The sequence below is a fragment of the Balaenoptera ricei genome, chromosome 6, assembly GCF_028023285.1.
Source record: "Balaenoptera ricei isolate mBalRic1 chromosome 6, mBalRic1.hap2, whole genome shotgun sequence".
NCBI lineage: Eukaryota > Metazoa > Chordata > Mammalia > Artiodactyla > Balaenopteridae > Balaenoptera > Balaenoptera ricei.
This window is the reverse complement of record NC_082644.1, coordinates 8,928,620-8,947,210: the sequence shown is the minus strand read 5'-3', so window position 1 is coordinate 8,947,210 and position 18,591 is coordinate 8,928,620. Positions and strand designations below refer to the sequence as shown.

The following is an 18,591-nucleotide window of genomic DNA, read 5'->3' as shown; positions in this document are numbered from 1 at the left end:
GTGCACATGTGACAGGTCAGGGGAGGGGACCCCAAAAGCTACTCCTCTGGAGTGGGCTTGAGAAGGTTTCCAGGGGTCTTGTTCAGACCCTGTGGTTTTTCTCCCACCTGACACAGGTGTTTTGGGTGGCAGCTCCTGTCTGGACCCCAAACATTCTTAGGACACGGCTCCACCCCTGGCTTCCCTCACTCTTCGGGTCAGAGGAGAAACCTCAGAAGAGGACGCAGGTCAAGAGAGGCTTGTGACGCAAAGCACAAGTTCAGCACCTTTTCCCTGCCGGTAACCCCCAAAGCTCTTTTCCCCTCTGTGGAAGGACCCTTCCAGCATCGCCACATCCCCTGGCACTTTGGCTCACAGGCATCCTGTCACCTGAGAGGGAGGGAATTCGAGTGACTTTTCCACTCCGTGTACACCTGTTTCTTCCCAGGTCTGTCCCCAGACTTGTGACTGTCACTGCATTGGGTTGGGGAGGGGTGTGGTCCGGTTCTGAAGCCGGTTCTGCCTCCTAAGGGCGATTGCTCTGAAATGTCTCTGTTAGAGTCGCCAGAAAGGGGGTCACGTTCCCCGAGTCGCTGGGGGCTTCACTAGGCAGCCTCACACCATCTGCAGATGCTCATACCGCACGACCACACCCGTCAGGCGCGAGTTTCAGTGGCCAGAGACGCTGGTGGCCGAAGGACATCTAACGCTGCCCGGGCTCCAAGCAGTAAGTTCCCACCTTCCCTGACCACCTGTGCCTCCCTCTCCTTCCGCTCTGATGACCACCGTGCTAACGGTCAGAGTTCCTAGGTGTGATCTGAATTCTCAGAAGTGGGGAGCTCTTCAGTGAGCTGCAGCCCAGAGTCTCCGGGTTGCTCTGGAGACCTGCTTCCCGTCCCAGGTGGCGCAGAGGCAGGCACGCCCCAGCCCAGGGGAGCCTTCATGGCCCCGGCCAGCGAGAAAGAAGAGCCCATCTAGGCTAGGTCTATTTCAAGTCCGGCAAGAGCCCTAATATCAAAATGCTCTGTTAGAGCAACTTTTTAAGCCCTTTAAGAAAATGACATATACAAATATATATGTGTGTGTGTGCATGTGTGTGTGTGCATATATATACACAGACACACGTGTCTGTGTATATATATACGTATACATGCCCAAGATTGGCATATTTATGTATCTCGATGTGATTAAGATGCTTACAATGCAGTTATATGATCATGGACTTCAATCAGGCTCCTCACTTCTGCACAATTCACCATAATCTCAAAATCTCAGATCACCTCCTAGCTTATGTGTCCACTCTCTCTCTCTCTCTCAAGTATTTCATAATCACTATAATTCCAAACAAATAAAAATGAAGCCCTTGGTAAGGAGGAAGACAGCCGCCCCTGTGATGTTGGAGGGGACCCTACCGAGCTGTGAGCAATCACTGGCACAAAGGCTTTTTGTTATTTTGATGAGAGGATGCCCAAGATAGCTCAGGGACTGAGAAAACCTGTATTTTCACTTGGAGGCCCCAGTTGGCCTCCTAAGTTATTGGAGAGTGTCCCAGGCTGTTTAAGTAACAAAATCAGCCCCTCTCTCCCACCCTCCAGCTCGCGTCTCTGCTGGGACCCAGGGCTGTGCCTTTTAAAGGCGTATGTATTTAAATGAAGGAAGAGAGGGAGCCTGTCCTTGACCTCAGGCAGGCTGACCAGTGGAGAGGCTGGGGCCACAGCTCGGAGTCCTGCGCGGTTAGCGGAAGCACGCAACGGTGGGGGCGTCCAGGCCAGGGAGAGGCTGAAGGGGCTGAGTCTGGACAAGCGGCCCCACCCGGAAGCTGTGTGCGCGTACGGACTGGCCTCATGGAAAGAAGCCCTTTTGGAATCAACGCCGGGGCTGGGAGCTGTCAGGAGCACAGGCTACAGAAGGGCCGAGAGGCGGCCGAGGAGCGCAAGATGATCTGGGGCCAGGCAGCGCCGAAGCCGAAGACATCCTTTCCTCAGGTCCTGGGCTGGAAGGAAAGGACCCAGAGCCACCGTACTACCTTGGGTTCCTGAAGGAACTCACACGGGGCGCCCCCACTCCCGCATCCAAGGTAGAGGGGACCGCTGTGGACCACTGAGTCCCACATCTTTTCTCAGCCACAAAAGAGCCACTTTTCAAACCTAATAACCTTCCCTTTCTCTTTGTTCCCTCTTCTCTCTGAAAGTCAGAGAAAGTCATTCTCTTCTTTCCCTAAAGACTGGCATCATATCATACTTTTCAGAATAACAAGTGGTTTCACTCTGGTTCTAAGACACAGAGGAAGCCCCGCTAAGCTCTGAAAATGTTCTTTCTGGGGCACGAAGATTTCTGAGGATTCAGGGAGACAGCCCTAGTAATATTGAAAGAGCATTCCTAAAACTATAGGGGACTGGGGGCACTTCCAGAAGCTTCGATTTGGGGCTAGATTTCCAACCTGCTTAGCTCAGTCGGTGGTTTTGGCTCTTTGTAGAAACTAGTGAACCTTGGGCACAGCACTGGAGAAATAAACTGAGATGTGCTATGTTTTAGATTATTTCAGAATCCAGACTTGATTCCTTGAGTGTGTTTTGGAAGGGAAGAACTTTGCACATGGAAAAACAAATGTGAAATTTAAAAAGGTTTCATCTTATGAGAGGCAGCTAAGGAACTCAAAATTCCCCCACCCTGCTGCCACCACCAAAGAAAAAAGGCAGTCACATGTTTTGATTTGTTTTCTAGCGAAGACCCTTGTCTTTGGAAGCCAAGACTTTCCAGCAAACAACAGTGTACCAGACTCTCCAAGGACACAAACCGACCAAAAAGCACCCAGCTATTCCAGCACAGCGTAAGCAACCGTCCTCTGGGTCTGGAGAGAGAAGATGAAGACTATGGTAAACTGAAGCTGAGCCCGGAGGAATGACAGAAACAATGGAACCTCATCTGCTGGTCACAGGACACGCTCACTGAGATTTGCCTTCATTTTCCCCCAAAGGGAGAAGAGTAACCAACATTTGTTTGCTTCTCAGAAGAGCATTCTCTGATGGAAGATTTATAGCTCTCCCTTCTTGCCCAAATACTTGGGAAAAAAAGGAGAGTAGCCTTTTTGGGGCAGAAAGACAGAGAACATCTTTCCTGACCCACATTGAGAAAACTCTGTTAATTCTGTTCTCTTGTATTGTTTTAAAATATTCGTTAATCAAAAAAGAGAAAAGGAGCTAGATCGTCTTCCCCTTTCTCCACGGCACCCAGATGGCGCCTTGCACACAACAGGTGCTCAAATGAATGTTTGAAAGGATTTTAAATAGGAAGCAAACTTGACAATAGTAGTACTTTTATCCTCAGAGTGCTTTCCCAGACAGTAATGACTTTATCCTCACAACACCCCTGTGAGGTAAGTAAGTAATACTCTTCTCATTTTACAGAAAGAGAATTTGGCCCCAAGAGTGACTTCACTTAGGTCTGCAGAAGGATAGAGTCCTGGGTTTTTACTTCCAATGACATGATCTGTTCATGAGAGCATGCCTTTCCTTCCCATAGATGCTTTCTCTGACCCTTTACTGAAACAATAACGCTTAAATACGTCACTCCATAAAATCAATTTCCTCCTTTTGAAAAGAACATGCCTTGATATTTCTGCCCCAGAGTGCGCAGGAAGTAGCGATTAGATGGTGGCCGCTATTTTCTTTCCAGGTACTTCTGGGAACCCTCCTCTTCTTTATCACTCTTCCTGCACATCTACTGAGTCATTTTGTTCTCTGTGGCTCCACGTGGCCATCTTCGAAGTCCTCGTTCATAAATGCCATACAGTTTGTCCGCCATCCATCCCGGTCGAAAGAGGAGTGCCGAGGAGAAAGGACGTCTCATTTATTCCTTCCCTCTGGTTACCATCAGAAATACTTGTGGAAAGAAAGAATCCCAGCACGATTTGGCCTATCCACAGAACGATCAGATACAAAATCAAACAGAAGTCATTACTGAATTCCAAACTATGATCTGGTCCCTTGTGCTGTCAAAACAATAATATTAATTTTAGAGAGCAGAGTCAGAGCAGGTGGGAAAGGAGCTCTCGTCAGAGCTGCACAGAGAGCAGGAGAATTTGGAGCAGTACCTGGACCTTTAGGACAGGCTCAGGAGATGCCTTTTTTTTTTTTTTTTTTTTTGGTGAGAATTTTTACATGAGAATACACCTGAACTCCCAGGAAAGGACCAGAGCCAGAGCCAGGTTGACTGAGCTACAACTGGTGAAGCTTCTAGAATTTTCCTCTCCAAGAAGGTTCTCAGAGCCAACAGAAAATCAGTGTTACAGCTGGCCGTCCCAGAGTGCTGGTGTCGTTCTCCACTGCTCCCACCTGCCCTCACTCTGGTTTAGACCCTAAGAAGTATCATACATGGAGGTCCTTAGGATGGGTCTGTTTTCTTGCTCAAAGGGGATCTTAATAGTTGGATTGATAATAGCCACCCCATAGTAAAAAGGAAAAAAAAAAAGAAAAAAAGGAAAGAAAAACTCAACTGAACGTTTCCAATTGAAATGATGAGGGAAAAAAGACCTGGATTTGGATAAAAACCATTAGTGATATATCCATCAACCCCTGTTTGTCTCTGAATCTTTGCCTGCAGGCTCCACTCAAAGCACACCAGGGAATGATTAAAACCCAACATTGGGACCCACATTTTGGCTGAAGGGATTTAAAACAACAACAACAACAACAAAGTTTTGTTTCTGTATTCTGCAGAGAGGCAAAGAGAAGGCCAGTCCGTTTGATGAGAGGAGCCTCAATGTTGAAAAAGATTGTAAGGAAGAACAAAAGTGAGAGCTATTTCCTAAAGAGCTTTCAACCACCTTAAAAACAATCCCCAAATACTCTCCAAATTCACCCATTCTCTTGTCTGCCCAAAGCTTGATGAATATCAGTTTTCAAATTGATCCGTCCCTATATTCTCCAATACTTTAGGAAAAATTAACATCAGGACATTTGGTTTCAGAATTACGAGGGGCCGGCTTGAGCCAGGGGACTGCCGGTTGCCTAACCGGCGTCCCACTGTGCTGGGTTCGCAGTGCTGTGAAGTATCTAAGAAGTACGGGTCTGTGAGACTTTACCCCGTCCAGCCGTGCTGCTTGTCCTGGGAGCTTCCAGGTGCCCCTGCACCCAGAAAACACGCTACCTTTCTGTGGCTCCACTTCCCAAGTAACGAGGCCACCACTGTTCCTTATATGAAGCCTCCGCTACAGGCAATAATGTCTGAATCCTCACAGCACCCCTGAGCAGGAGAGAAAGAAGCTGGCCTTCTTTCTCTCCACTTTACAGATGGAGAAACCAAGGCACCGAGAGGTGAAGTGAGTTATCCACGATCACAGTGGGGACCCTGAATCAGCCTGTGATATTTCCTGATCTTTCTGGGTCTAAAGACGAGCTTCTAGGAGGCCTACAGCTGACACAAATCTCCCAGCCCCACTCTAGCCCGAGGACCCCAGAGCTATGGTGAGGATGGAGAAACCGACCAAGGGAGTTCATCTACTAGGTGACCAGGTGTCTGTATCCACCATGTCAAATGGCCAAAGGCCGCTTCTAGAGAGATGTTTGCTGGGTGACCACTTGGCACTATATCCAAAGGAAATTATTCCTTTGTTCTCCTTGGTCTGAGGATGTATTTTAGGAGTAGACCCTCCTGGACGAGCATGAGTGAGCTGACTGACTTCAGTTTCTGGTGTGGAGTCTAGCGATTCGTGTTAGGGATTGGCAAGGGCGGGCAGCTCCCATTGGGGCATGCATACTGTTCTGCATGGGATGGGGCACACCAGGGCAGGAGCCCCTGAGGTCCTGCCTGCTCATTTCCGATTTGGTCTATTCTTAGCCCTTGACACAAAGTGTTGGCTGTGTGCAAGGGGAACTCCCACGGCGTCCGTCTGCTGCCCTCAGGAGCTGCCATGAATAGGACTCCCGACCTTTGGCTCCAACACATACCAGCCTTGTCCTGCCAGCCACTACACAGAAAGGTACAGGGAATAAGAAGGCACAGCTCCTTCCCAGGAGGAGGCAAAGCAGATGGTACCCGGGAGAGTCAAGTAAGGCGGACAGAGTGAGGCAGGCAGAGGAATAAAGCTGCAGGCAGATCAAGGCAGTGCCCTTGTCTTTTGATATTTGGCCAATAGCGTAAGATGCAGTGTTTCAAGCAAAAAATGAAACCTTTAAAATAGCTCAGGATAGGTGAGAAAGAGGCTTAGGTTGCCACTGCAGGAAATGAGACTACGCATCATCTTTCTCCCCCAGGGAGAGGCTTCGAAAAAAATCTCTGAGAGGGCAGGATGGCCTTTTCACAGGCTTTGCAACTGGGACAGGGACACACTGATTTAAGATCCTCTGGGACAGTCCTCTTACGACCTTATGGTTTTGTAGCCTGCGACAGGCTGACCACCGCAATTTCCATGTCCAGGAGGTCAAGCTGTGTGGATGAGAACGGAATGTGGCTTATCTGGATGGAATGTTTGTTTCTGTGCCGTGTGTGTGACTGTAATGTTTGTACAACAGTGGCCAGTGTTGGATGAAGAGATTTCATGCACGTCTGGGCTTTAATAAGAGGGGCTGATGTTGATTTAGATTCACTTCCTACAGGACACCTGTGTGTGCTTCATGAGGAAGGCTGCCAGACAGAATCTGGTACTCGATCAATGTTTGAGAACGAAATGAGCAGAACCGCTATGTCTAAGGCAGATGCAGGCCCTGGGCATGAGTCTGCCCTCTGTGTCTTCCCCTTTCCCCTCATGCAGAGGCTCTTCCCTGTCTCCCCTAAGCTCTTCGAGATTTCCCTGGCCATTTTCTGGTCTATACTGGGAAAAATCACTGGAAACAGGGGAAAGTCACTGCAATAAGCCATCTTCTCTTCCCGCTCTCCAGATATAGACCCCCCTTCCCCATGCCAAATCTGGTAGTGTTATTTTAATATTTTTCAGTTTGGTAAAGAAATAACAGAGTTTAGTTTTTGGATGAGAAAATCAAATGAATGTGCACAAGGAGTGTACCCTTCATGAAGACCACCACCCCGAGCTGCCGTCATCACACATCAGAGGCCTCAGAAGGGCTCACTTTGAGTGAGAAGCCACTTTCCTTGGCAAAGACAATGCCATCCTGTGGGCCAAGCGAATGCCAGGGAACCGACCCCCCCCCCTCCCCATCTGAGAGCCAGGGGCAGGAGGGTGTGGAGGCTGTGTGTAGAACACGCCCCAGCCCCCTTCAGTGTAGGACCTGACCCCCTTTCCTCCAGCCCAAAGGCTCTGAGCCTGCACTGTGTTGCCCTCTTCTTCCCTCTGAGCCTAGGTAATGGAGAAATAAAATTTTGCTACGGTCTGGGGGCATCAGGGCCTGGGGCTCGTTAGAGCTCTCCCAGCCCCCAGGAGCAAGGAGCAGAACAGAAAGGGAAAGGAAGTATGCCTCGCGCAGAGGGCCTGTCAACGCCGTGAGGGGAGTCTCGGCGCATACAGTGAGGCCAAGCCCGTTCAGAGGGCCTCTGGACAAGATCAGCACCGGAAACCTCTTCTTCGGCCCCTATGACCATATGGGAGGGGATAAAAGTAGAGGGAGAATGGGGAAAATGATGTCATTCGGTGCTTTTTAAGAACCCATAGATTTTTCTTCCTGAGAATAAGGCTCCTACTGGGACAGGGTCGGATGCCTGTGGTCCACCCTCAGGACCACGGTCCAAACAGGTGTTTGTACTCTTTTAAGCCACCCTGGCACTCAAAGGGGCTGTGGCTATTGAGGGGATGGGTTAGGCCTCTGGGTGTCTGGGGTGACTTTGTGCCTGGGGAGGTGGAGTTTGGGGGATCTGGGAGGGATGAAGGGGCCCCTGGGCCGTAAGAAAGTATTGTCTTTCTTGACTGAAGAGGGACATGCCGGCAGCATGTGCCACCAAGAGAGATGCGGCCTGTCCTCCACAGCACTCCCGGCCCCCTGCCTGTTGGGACAAGTCTGACCCCGCAGAACAAGGGGAACCTTCTGGAGACAGAGTGGAGGAATGTGTTGGAGAAATGAGAAACTCTGGGGGTGGGTAAGGTCATTGGGGCTCATCTGATGAATTTAAGCCCTCTTAGCTCTCATTTGGGATGTCACAGGCCTGTGACAGTGAGCTCAGGGGACACTGCCTTGATGCTATCTGAGGGGACTGAGGTTTCAGGCAGGGGCCCAGAGAAGAGGCAGACCTACTGAGCAAGGGAGAAACAGAGCTTACAGAAATGATGCTAACAAAATCAGCCTGATTTTAGAGATGCCACCATCTTCATTCTTCATTCTTTTCTGAGAATGAAAAGAAGGGCCAGATTTTCTGTGGGGGATTGTGGGCATATCTGATGGGGATGCAATAAGGAAAGATAGTTTCCTATTTTATTCTCTAGCTCCTGGTACAGTGTGCTTGTCTCCTACCAGAACTAAATATTGGAGCTTGTTAATTAGTTTTCATCAGGAATTTCTGGGCAAGAAGTGGGCCCAGAGATTTTTTAAACCTCTTAAGCGTTCCCTGGGGGAGCAGCTGGTGCCTCAACGCCCTTAAGGGTTTGTCAGAAGTCAGACACATGCTGATTAACATGCGATTCCTGGGGTGGGCTGAGGCCACCACCTCTCATGGGGTAAGAGGACAGATGAAAACTTTCTTTATGTTTCCCTCCTCCCTCCCACCCTCCCATGTTCTTTACTTCTTTCCTGACTTTTGTTCCTTTTCCTGTCTCTTTGCAGAACTGGACTTCCCTGCTGCTGCTCATAGATGCGTACTTTCATCCTTAGGAAAGGCTGTGGCACGGTGAAGGGAGTGGGGAATAGCATGTCAGGGGAGCAGGGCACCCCCTGCCTGAGTCCTGCGGAGCCCAGTCCAACGCAGGTGGAAAGAAAGGCTTCCTGAAACATCCTGTGGTCTTCAGCTCTGTTCCCAGTGGCTAAGGTTCCAGAGAGCCCTCCCTGAGTCACTCCGACTTTTGGCGCTCCAGATCAACGGACGTCAGCAGTTTTCTCAGTTGCGTGTAAACACACGCACGCACGCGCGTGCACGTTGGATGTGTATTAGTAAAATAGAGGTGGCAAATTAAAGTCCGTGACTGCGTCGAAATGAAAAAGAGAAAGGAACTAAATCTAAGAACAAACAAGTCCAAGTGGCCGAGGTCCCAGAGGGATGCACAGGGGACAGCATCAAGGACCACTCTGGCGACAGACGTCCGAAGGGCTGAGGCAGACAAGAGCTGGGACCCCAGCAAGCGGGGAGGATGGGATGCAAAGGAGGGAGAGCATCAAGCCCCACTCTAACGGCCTCGCCTCCTCCAGCCTCTGCAGAGTATGCCATGAGCTAAGCCCTTGGCAGGGAAGCAGACTAAAAAGGAAAAGCACCTCTGACCAGATTGGAACTCCCAATTAATCGCCGAGGGGCCCCAGCCCTCAGATGGGTGGGGACAGGCCAGGCCGGCAGGGCTGGTCCTCACCAGGCGTGGGTGTGCTCTGTGTGGAGTGCTTCCTGGACGTGCCCTCCTGCCCCTCCTCTGCCCTCCGTCCCGCTGCCAGGGAGAACCCGAGGGGACAGCCACGTCGGGGAGGGAGGGGGCAGGACGGCACTGCAAATTTAGTAATAATCAAGGAAATCAAAGGGGTCTGAACAAAGAAAGGAGAATCCAGTTTTACAACCCAACTGAAATTTAAAATTTGTGGGGCTTTTTGTTTTGCTTTGTTTGTTTTTTACAGGTTTAGATAAACAATGAAGGGAGGAGAGGAGAAACCTCTTTGAATAATATATATTTTTAAAAGAACCCCACAAACAGAGAAAAAAAAAATTCCTCAGTTTTTGAACTTCTCTGAAGAGTAGTTCAGTTTAGAGGTCTTGCACCCTAAACAGTTATATCTGGAATTAAGAAAAAAAATCGCAGCTACACACAACAAAGACTAACAGTATTTTTACTTAAAAATATTGTGTGTATATATAGAGAGACTTATATATATATATCTTTTTTGTGGAGATTTTTTCTCTTTTTGTGATTTTTTTCTTTTCCTTTTTTTTTTTTTTTTTTTTTGTGCCCAAGTAGAGATAAGATGGGATTGAAACGATGCCCTAGAACAGAATATTCCTTACAAGAGCAATACTTTGAAAAATAACATTTAAAAAATGGTTGAACATGCTCGCAACACCTCCAGAAATTCAACTTGGTACAATGAGGAAATAAATAATTGAATCAAATCTTCACCCAAATGACACGGCCCCTAAGACCCAGAGTATGCTGCTGGTGTGACTCTTGCCATCATACAGGGGCTCAAGGTAAAGCAACATGCCCTCCCCCGGCTCCCCACTTCCCAGCCCCTTACACTCCACCTCAGCGATACCCAGAGTCTGTCTTATATTGTTTTTTCTACATTTCTGGCAAGACCTTGCAGCAGACACACACACACACACACACACACACACACACACACACACGTGTGCTATGGGCGCACACACACACACACACACACACGACACACACAAAATTTCCCACTCAACCCAGATGCACCAAGTGAGCTGAATAACTTTCAGCCAACCACAATGGTGAAAGACAGAAGCACCAAACAGTCTTTGAAATGGGTCAGTTATTACAATTTAACTTATTTTTTATGTTCTAATTTTCCTCTTTGCGTTACTATTTTTAAAAAGCACAAACGAAAAATGAAGAATTCTTTCCAGATCAATTTAAGGCTTCCCACCAAATGGAAACAGAAGAGGCCTTACACAATATCACATGGGATAAATGTATACCTTTCACGGCCTTAAAATGACAGAACAAATCATTTTTGCCAGTCACTGATTAAGTATTGTGCCTTTAAATTGATGTCATTCTTTTTGCTACTATGCTGAGTTTTATTATTACTGATTCTCTTTGATTACATACATGGAAATCTCCTTTAATTTGCTTTAGAATTTCCTTTTCTTATCCAATTATTAGGGTGGTTTTTGTTTTGTTCTGTTTTGCTTTTCACCAGGAAACAAATGTGATTCTTAATAGGTGAACGCTAAACTGGCACCTAGTCAGCCTTCAAGGAGCTTTTCCAACCATCTGAATTTCAAATGGCCCTTTGGCTCCAAGAAGGGGCTGAGAAGTTGGAGGCAGGGACAGGAGAAGGGGGAGAGAAACCAAAAAGAGGGAGGGGTTTCTATGCTTTTGCTTTTGGTCAATTTGTTTTCTTCAATACAAATAATCAGATAGGAAGAATGATTGCTTTGTGTTTTATTTGTTGGTTGGTTTTTGTTTCGTTTCTAGATTGGTTTCATTTGATTGTTTAATTTTCCCTCTCCCAGTGCAAAATTCACCAGAGAGTTTTGCATGAGAAAACGTGACAGTACTTAATGAAACTCAGCACCTAAGGGCATAAGGCAGTTGAAGGTTTTGTTTGTTTGTGTTTGTTTTGTTTTGTTCTTTCAATCAGCACCAATCCCGTAAATGATCTACACTTGGTGTAAGGTATAAAACTTTGTTTTTCTTTTGGAGTGGAGAGAACTCCTCCTTCTCCACCTTATGAACCATAGTGTGGGATTTTTTTCAATACTGTTACTTATGTGTAAAAAACAAAAGAAAGGTTTTCTTTTTGTTTTTACTTACAAAACATAGAGAATATCTTTGTATACATACAGCGACTGGAAAGAAAGCTTATCTGAAGGGGTTGTGACTTATTTTCTTTTTTTTTTTTGTAGCATTGATGGTGGTGGTAGTGGTGGTGGTAGTTCTGTGTATTGGGGGAAGGGAGGAGTTATATTTCTTGCAAGCGGTGTTTACCGCAAACCAAACTTAAGGTCCCCTTCTCAAGTTGGGTCAAGATGCTCTTAGAGTGAAGACTCATACTGTAGCAACTCGTAAAGGAGCGGTCCATCTCGATACCGAATGCCTACCGCGGCGGGGGTGACATACTGCAGAATGTTAATAGTCCTTCTCAACCTCCTGTCTACAAAATGAGCATCCCAAGCTGGGTATCTCTTTCTTGGCATGTCAATCTTAATGAGGGGCCCTTCTGGGTGGTAAGGACGCCCCAACGGGGTAGAGGGCCCCATGGGTCTCACTTGGAAAACGGGCAAGCAAGTGTCAGCCGTGAGATCCTCCTGTTGTTCCGTTACGGCTCTGGTAGGCGTGACCTGGGTCCCCCGGTACCCAGGGGTCTGAGGCGCCATGGGCTCAACATCGGGGGGCAAAGGGATGCCCCAGAGCAGCTCGGCACAACAGGAGCTGACCAAGATCTTAGCTCGCGGCCCCGTGGGATGCAGCACACCATAATATAAGAGCATCACTGCAATCCCAGCCACAAAGCTAATAAAGACACAACACAGTGCTGGCACCGCAAAGGAGTCAGTGGTCTCCGGGTCTCTGTAAAAATACCAAAGGAACGTCAAGGCAGCATTCTCGGTCAAGACTATCGTATAATATGCAAACATTCGATATCGAGTCCGCCCTTCCTTGACGTTAAACCAGCAGAAAATGTACACAATCCCTACCACCATGTTGAAGAGGATCTCCTCCCACTTGGACATGCAGAAGTCTGTTCCGCCATGGATGATCCAGAAGGCCATGGCGCACCAGTGAACCACCACGAAGATCCCGAAGTAGAGCTGGAAGATGGAAGCAAAGAGGGCAAAAGAGAGAACTCTGGATGAGATGGTGAAGAGGCGCCAGAAGAGGTGGATGACGGCCCCTCTGTAGCTCATACTCTTCTTGTCGTCCCTGGAGTCCCGCAGCAGCTTGTGATAGGAGGCTAGCACCCAAGCCAGGGACATCAGGGAAGTCACAGAGGAGACACCTGCCGGAAAGACACAAACCCAGTCAAAACCGTGGACCTCACAGCAGGGCTGCCAGCCGAGGAGACGCCCACACACACCACGATCTAAAGGAGGAGGGAGAAAGAAACACAAAATCAGGACCTGAACTTGGAGGCCATGTCTGCCCCCTAAGCTGACAGCTTGTGAAATCTAGCTTCAGTGTCAACGACCCAGTCCAGAACTTCTGGACATCCACGGCTCAAGAGTGAAGCTGAGGTTGGCGTGCTTTGCCAAGGGGCTGGAGAGCCAGGACCTCTGTGCTGGCTCACCACCTCTGCTGTGGGAGGGACCCCATGTGTTCTATTGTAAGAGATCATAAGCTCACGGCGGGGTCGGTGTCCTTGTCACTACCAGGCTGTGCTCTCAGAGCAGCCAGTAGAAGGCATCACCGATTGTGAAGACCGAGAGCTTACTAACTGCCCCAAGCTGCACAACTGTTCTACTTTGAGAAGGCTTTGGAGTCAACCTTCACCTTCTCGTCAGCTCACTCAAGGCCAAGGAGCCCTTAAGGGGATCTTCTTCTATCTGGCATTTCCCCATCCACTCCCTAAGGCCACCCTGATCAAGGACCCGGGGAGAGCCTGTGTTTCTCTGACTGCCTTCTCATTCACTCTTGTCTCTCGTGGTCTCCCCACAGCCCTTGTTGCCTTCTCCAATCAGCCACTGTTCAAGGTTCCCTGAGGCCTTGACTGGTGAGGCCCTGTCCTTCTCTGCTTCTCTCCTGCAATGAGCAGTGTAACTTGGGCTTTGGGGATGCCTTTCCCCTCCCTAGCCTGGTGAGCTTTCCAAGGCCTCTGCACATCATTACCTACATGTCTCCTCAACGAGCAAGTGAATGTGTCTGATCCCAAGGGACGGTAGAGCAATTTTATTTATGACGCTGCCTATGTGATATTTGTAACTCAGTCAATCTAAATACAATAAACAGTGGCTGGAGTCTCTCCAAATCCACCCATGAGCAGGCAATCATGAGTCAGGCATCGTCATACCACCTCCTCTGGGGCAAGACTCCCTTGCCCCTCTGCTCCTTCAAGCATTATCTCCACTCAGTCCATCTAGCGCCTCTTTTGTTTTTCTTCTCTCCCAAAATTTCAGAATTAAATGTGGCTAAATTCAGCTGGAGTCCTGAATATTACCCCAAGGGCCACCATCTCCTAATCAAACTCCCCACCTTCACCCCAGAGCACGATTCCCCTACGGCGTTCTTCCAGGCTGACATCAAAGTGACCTGGTCGTTTTCTCTCTTAAGCCCAAAGGTCAGATCCAGGAGCCTCATTCATCAAGAGACCCATGAAGCTGGCCCAGAGCTCCAGCCTTCCGTTGGTCTTTCCCCAGCCCCTCCTCACGTCTCCACTTGAATCTCAGTGAAGGATCAAAGTCCTCTGTCACTCCCTCCTCCCCGCCCCACGCATTTGTCCTTCCCCACCCATCCCACGTGGCACCTCCCTTCCAACATTTCAGGGAGATGCACCGGTGTGCAGCTTGCAGAACATCAGAGTCTGATGCCAAAAACCAGTGTGTTGGCAGAGCACAGAAAAAGCCTGGAAGGTTAACTTTGACAATGAGTATGTGTTGCTTTTGCAATAATCACGGCCAATGTGGAAAATAAACAGGGAAGAAACAATCCCAATTTCTCCATAGAAGCCAATCTTGAAAACACCTGATGATTTTCCTCTCACTTTTCTGGAAAGTTCGGAACACAATACTTATGTGTGTCCTGCTTTGCCCTTTGTACACACAGGGCGTTTCCACCAGCCTCTGCTGAAGCCACGTGGTCTCTTGCGACCATGTCACAGTGGCTACGCTAACCTTTCAGAGCCTCCTGTGCTCGTGTTCTTTTGCGGCTGGGGCAGGGAGGGGCATGGGTTCCCTTGGGAGTCACGTGGTGTAGGCTATGGGTTTCTGGACGGCAGGGAATGTGCAGTCATCCTGATCGTCTGGGCCAGGCTTATTACCAACACTGGAGCATCCTCGGAAAGCTTCCTTGTGACATTACCCCTCTCCTGGTGAACCCATTTCTTGAGGCTAAAAGTGATACATCTCAGAGGTGCTACCGACCCTCAGTGATGAGGGGGAGCTCTACAGCAGCTGAATGGAAAGAAGGTTTGGTTTTTCTGTTTCTTCTAATAAAGCAAAAGGTATTACTTCCCCTGTTTGCAGAAAAGCACAAGCTTGTGAAGTAAGAAGTTAGCTTTTGCTGAAGCATGGTCTAATCCAGTCTAACTCTGAGTGTGCTCTTGAACAAACTTGGGCTGCAGAAGCAGGACAGCCCCTCTGCTGTCACCGTCCTGATTTCATTGTTCGGTGTGCTGTGATGGTAGCCCCATCCATGCTCAAAATGAGCAAACAGGAATTCAAACATCCACTGACCGCATTGGTGAAGCGAAATCCAATCCTTCATCGTCAATCTATCTTCTGGGTCACCTACGCCACTTTCAGATCCGTTCCTGTGGTTTCAGGGTATTGCAGAAATCACTCCCCTCTGAGCCGACCCACACACTGCCTCGGTCCATGGTCAGCGCTTCTGGAAGTTCTCTCTAGGATGTGGTATGAATATTCCCCAAATGTCATAAGACTTCACTGCTAAATTACAAGGGGGGCTCGGGAGACAGTCACATGGAGGACTGAGAGCTGACACTCGGCCAGGGGCCTATGGGCTGGCTGATGTCCAGCCCCCGTCTTACCTCTCTGCCTCATCTGTTCCCGACATGGTGAAGTTGTAGATCGCCAAACATTATATCCTCTGGAGCGTCACAGACCACCCACTTCAAACCCATTCATCCAACAGGAAACAGAGGCTACCCCAGAGAAACCACACACCATGATTCACTGAGCATGTACCTTATTTACAAGAACTCTGTGATGTAGGCACTTGTTACAGGCGATGTCCCCACCTCTCCCACCCCCAAATTCTTATGTTGAAGCCCTAACCCCCAGGACCTTACTATGTGACTGCATTTGGAGATAGGGCCTTTAAAGAGGCAATTAAGGTAACATGAGATCATTAGGGTGGCCCTAATCCACCCTAATGACTATTGTCCTTACGAGAACAGATCATTTGGGCCCACAGAGATGCCTGGGATGTGCTCACAGAGGAAAGACCACGTGAGGACACAGCAAGAAGACAGCCGTTTGCAAGTCAAGGAGAGAAGCCTCAGGAGAAATCAACCCTGCCGACACTTGATCTTGGACTTCCAGCCTCCAGAGCTGTGAGACAATAAATTTCTGTTGTTTTAGCCACCTAGTCTGTGATATTTTATTACAGCAGCCCTAGCAAACTAATACAGCGTTCCAATTCCGTTTTTTGGATGAACAAGATATTTTTCAAAAATCGTATTTCTATCAAGAAGTAGAACTGGAATTCAAACTCAGACTCCATGGCCTTGAAAGTGGCCACTGTACTAATGGACCCTCCAGATTTGTCCTTAGAAGGGACTGGGCACTCTGGGGGTAAAGGATTTGAATCTTTTGCCAAGAGTGGACGGGAGGTGTAGTACCTACAGGTATCTGAGAGAGGCCCCTGATTATGGAGCTAAAAACCAAATTTGAATTCTCTTCCACCTTCCTCAGGAAAGTAACATTCAAGCCACAAAGAAAGAGATGACTCCAGCAGAATTAACTGAGATCACTTTCCCTCTGTTAAGTGATTAATCTTCAAAGGCCTGCAGCGTATATTATTACAGAGGGAGGAAGGGCAGCGTTTTCCTCCTGCAGTGGCTCACTTGGAAGATTTCTGTCTGGCCCGAGGTCAACCCAAAAGTCAATGCATTATCCTGGCCAAGACCCCAAGACCACAGCAACTGGCTGTGGAAGCAGCCTCGCGGCCCCCAGTGAAATTCTCAGACAGGCCTGGGCACGTTTATGATTCCTCTCACTTACAGCTCCATCATTTTCTGCATTGCAAAGATCAGACTGGAAATTGTAAAACACTCCACGTTCGGCTGTGACGAGTTCTGGGCAGTGACCTTCACGGCTTGCTCGCTTTTCCTGCTGCAGACCAGGAAGGGGGGATTGCAGCTGGCCCAATGGGTGACCCAAGTTCAGCCCCACCATCTGGGAAGTCACTAAGCCAGGGCCTCGTGGAGGTCACCCCCTGAGAAAGCCTTGGGACAGGGGCCTTGGGGCTCTGATCACCAGACCCGGGGGCTAAGGTTTCCAGAAACAGGATGTCCACACCTTATGACCAACGGAGCAGAGCATGAGGGGCCACAGCCTGCAGTTGGAGGCCCTTGACCAAGGAGGGGCAGTCCTCTGGGAAGTCACCATCACCACCAATTTGGTGGTGTCCCTGCAATATCCAAGGGTCACTGTCAGTTGAATTGTTGCCAGTTGGGGAACAAAGCAAAAAATGAGTGTGGATGTGCCACCACGTGAGAAGCAGAGTGACAGGGTGTCTGGGGGAAGGTCAGGACCCTAAAATCAGAGAGGGGTGGGGAGCAGATGAAGTGGAGGAACCAGAAGGAAAGGTGTGATGCTGTGGAAGGGACCAGGGCGGCAGGAGGGCCGTCATCAGGGTGAGGTAGGGAGGCTGCAGTCTGGCAAGAAGAAGCAGGGCCATGACCCGGATGGACCAGCGCAGAGCGGCACTGGGGGTCAGTGAATGGAGCCAGAAAGGGGACTTGAGGAGAAACCAAATCGCGAGAGAGTCTCGCCGGGAGAACGCTGTATGCGGGTTCAAAGAGTCTCTTGAGAAGCCGCAGGAGAGCCTGGATTGGCCCCAAGGCTGCTTGTGAGCCAGGGCGAGTGGGGTCCACTGCTGGACTCTGTTTCCCAGAGCGGGGGCAGTGAGTGCCCGGCCCTGTCACCAGCTGCCCTGTTCTCCCTTCCGCCACAAAGAGCTCCCTTCTGGTCCCACCGCTAAATCACACACTGGAAAACACTCAAGGAAGAGTGACTGGATGGGGCGCTGAGCAGAGCGGAGCAGGGGCAGGAAGAGTCAGCTGTGCAGACTCCTAGCTCCCAGCTCCTTTCTATCAGCGTGTCTCCAAGGCAAGTGCCACCAGCTTACAAAGAACAGCTCCCTGGACCCTGCACCCTCTGCCATGAGATCCCACCTCTCCCGTCTCTTCTCCAACCTTCTCGAGGGTAACCTCCTTGCTCCCTTAACTCTCCCACCTCCCTTCACTCCTGACCCCTGGGTCACAACCGAGAGCTCTCGGTGAGGTTGACGACCAGTTCCTGTGGCATTCAGAGGACTGGGTCCATGCACCTCCCCCTGACTCTGACATCTGTCATTTGGATCTACTCTGTATTTCACACTTGACCATTAGCTAGTCCCCAGTTATGGCATCCTTTCCCTGCTGGGCTGTTATCCTCATTTTACAGATGAGGAGACTGAATCTGAATTTAAGAGATGTGGATGTGGCCATACTCCCGTTCTGACTCACCTAATTTATATGGCATTGTACCCCCATGGGCGGGTCCCCCAGAGATTCCCCAAACCAAGAAACAGGCTCAAGTTGCTATTTGTCTATCCACATGTCAAGGTCAACATCTGCCTCTCTCAGCCCTCACCTCCTCCCTCCTTACCACTGAAGCTAAGCTTTGGTGGAACTCCACCACCTGCTCGTCTAATTTCCATTGTCTATTTTCTCCAGATTGAGTTCCTATTAGAAGGGCAATTCTTCTCTTTCCACCCATCAAACTTCCCCCATCTTCCTACATTTTTTAAAAGCCCCGTCTGTGCTTAGAAATGCTCTCAGAAAAAGATAAGGCAGCTGCGGTCACAGGTCTCTAAGCATCACTGCCTGTCTCCTGTACTAGCCTCCACCCAGGAGACACAGCACGGGAGTGATAATACAAAGGTACTTTCCTACCCGGGCCACC

The 18,591-nt window shown here is 49.2% G+C and overlaps 1 protein-coding gene across 1 annotated transcript in view; it reads right to left on the bottom strand.

Moving 5' to 3' along the window:
- Positions 1-11,781: 11,781 nt before the first annotated feature.
- The window catches only part of XKR6 (XK related 6), a 274,358-nt gene continuing 267,548 nt past the window's right edge, over positions 11,782-18,591 (bottom strand). Inside the window, exon 3 of the mRNA XM_059926798.1 lies at positions 11,782-12,746. Coding sequence (XP_059782781.1) covers positions 11,782-12,746 — 965 coding nt within the window. The remainder of the gene's footprint in view (positions 12,747-18,591) is intronic.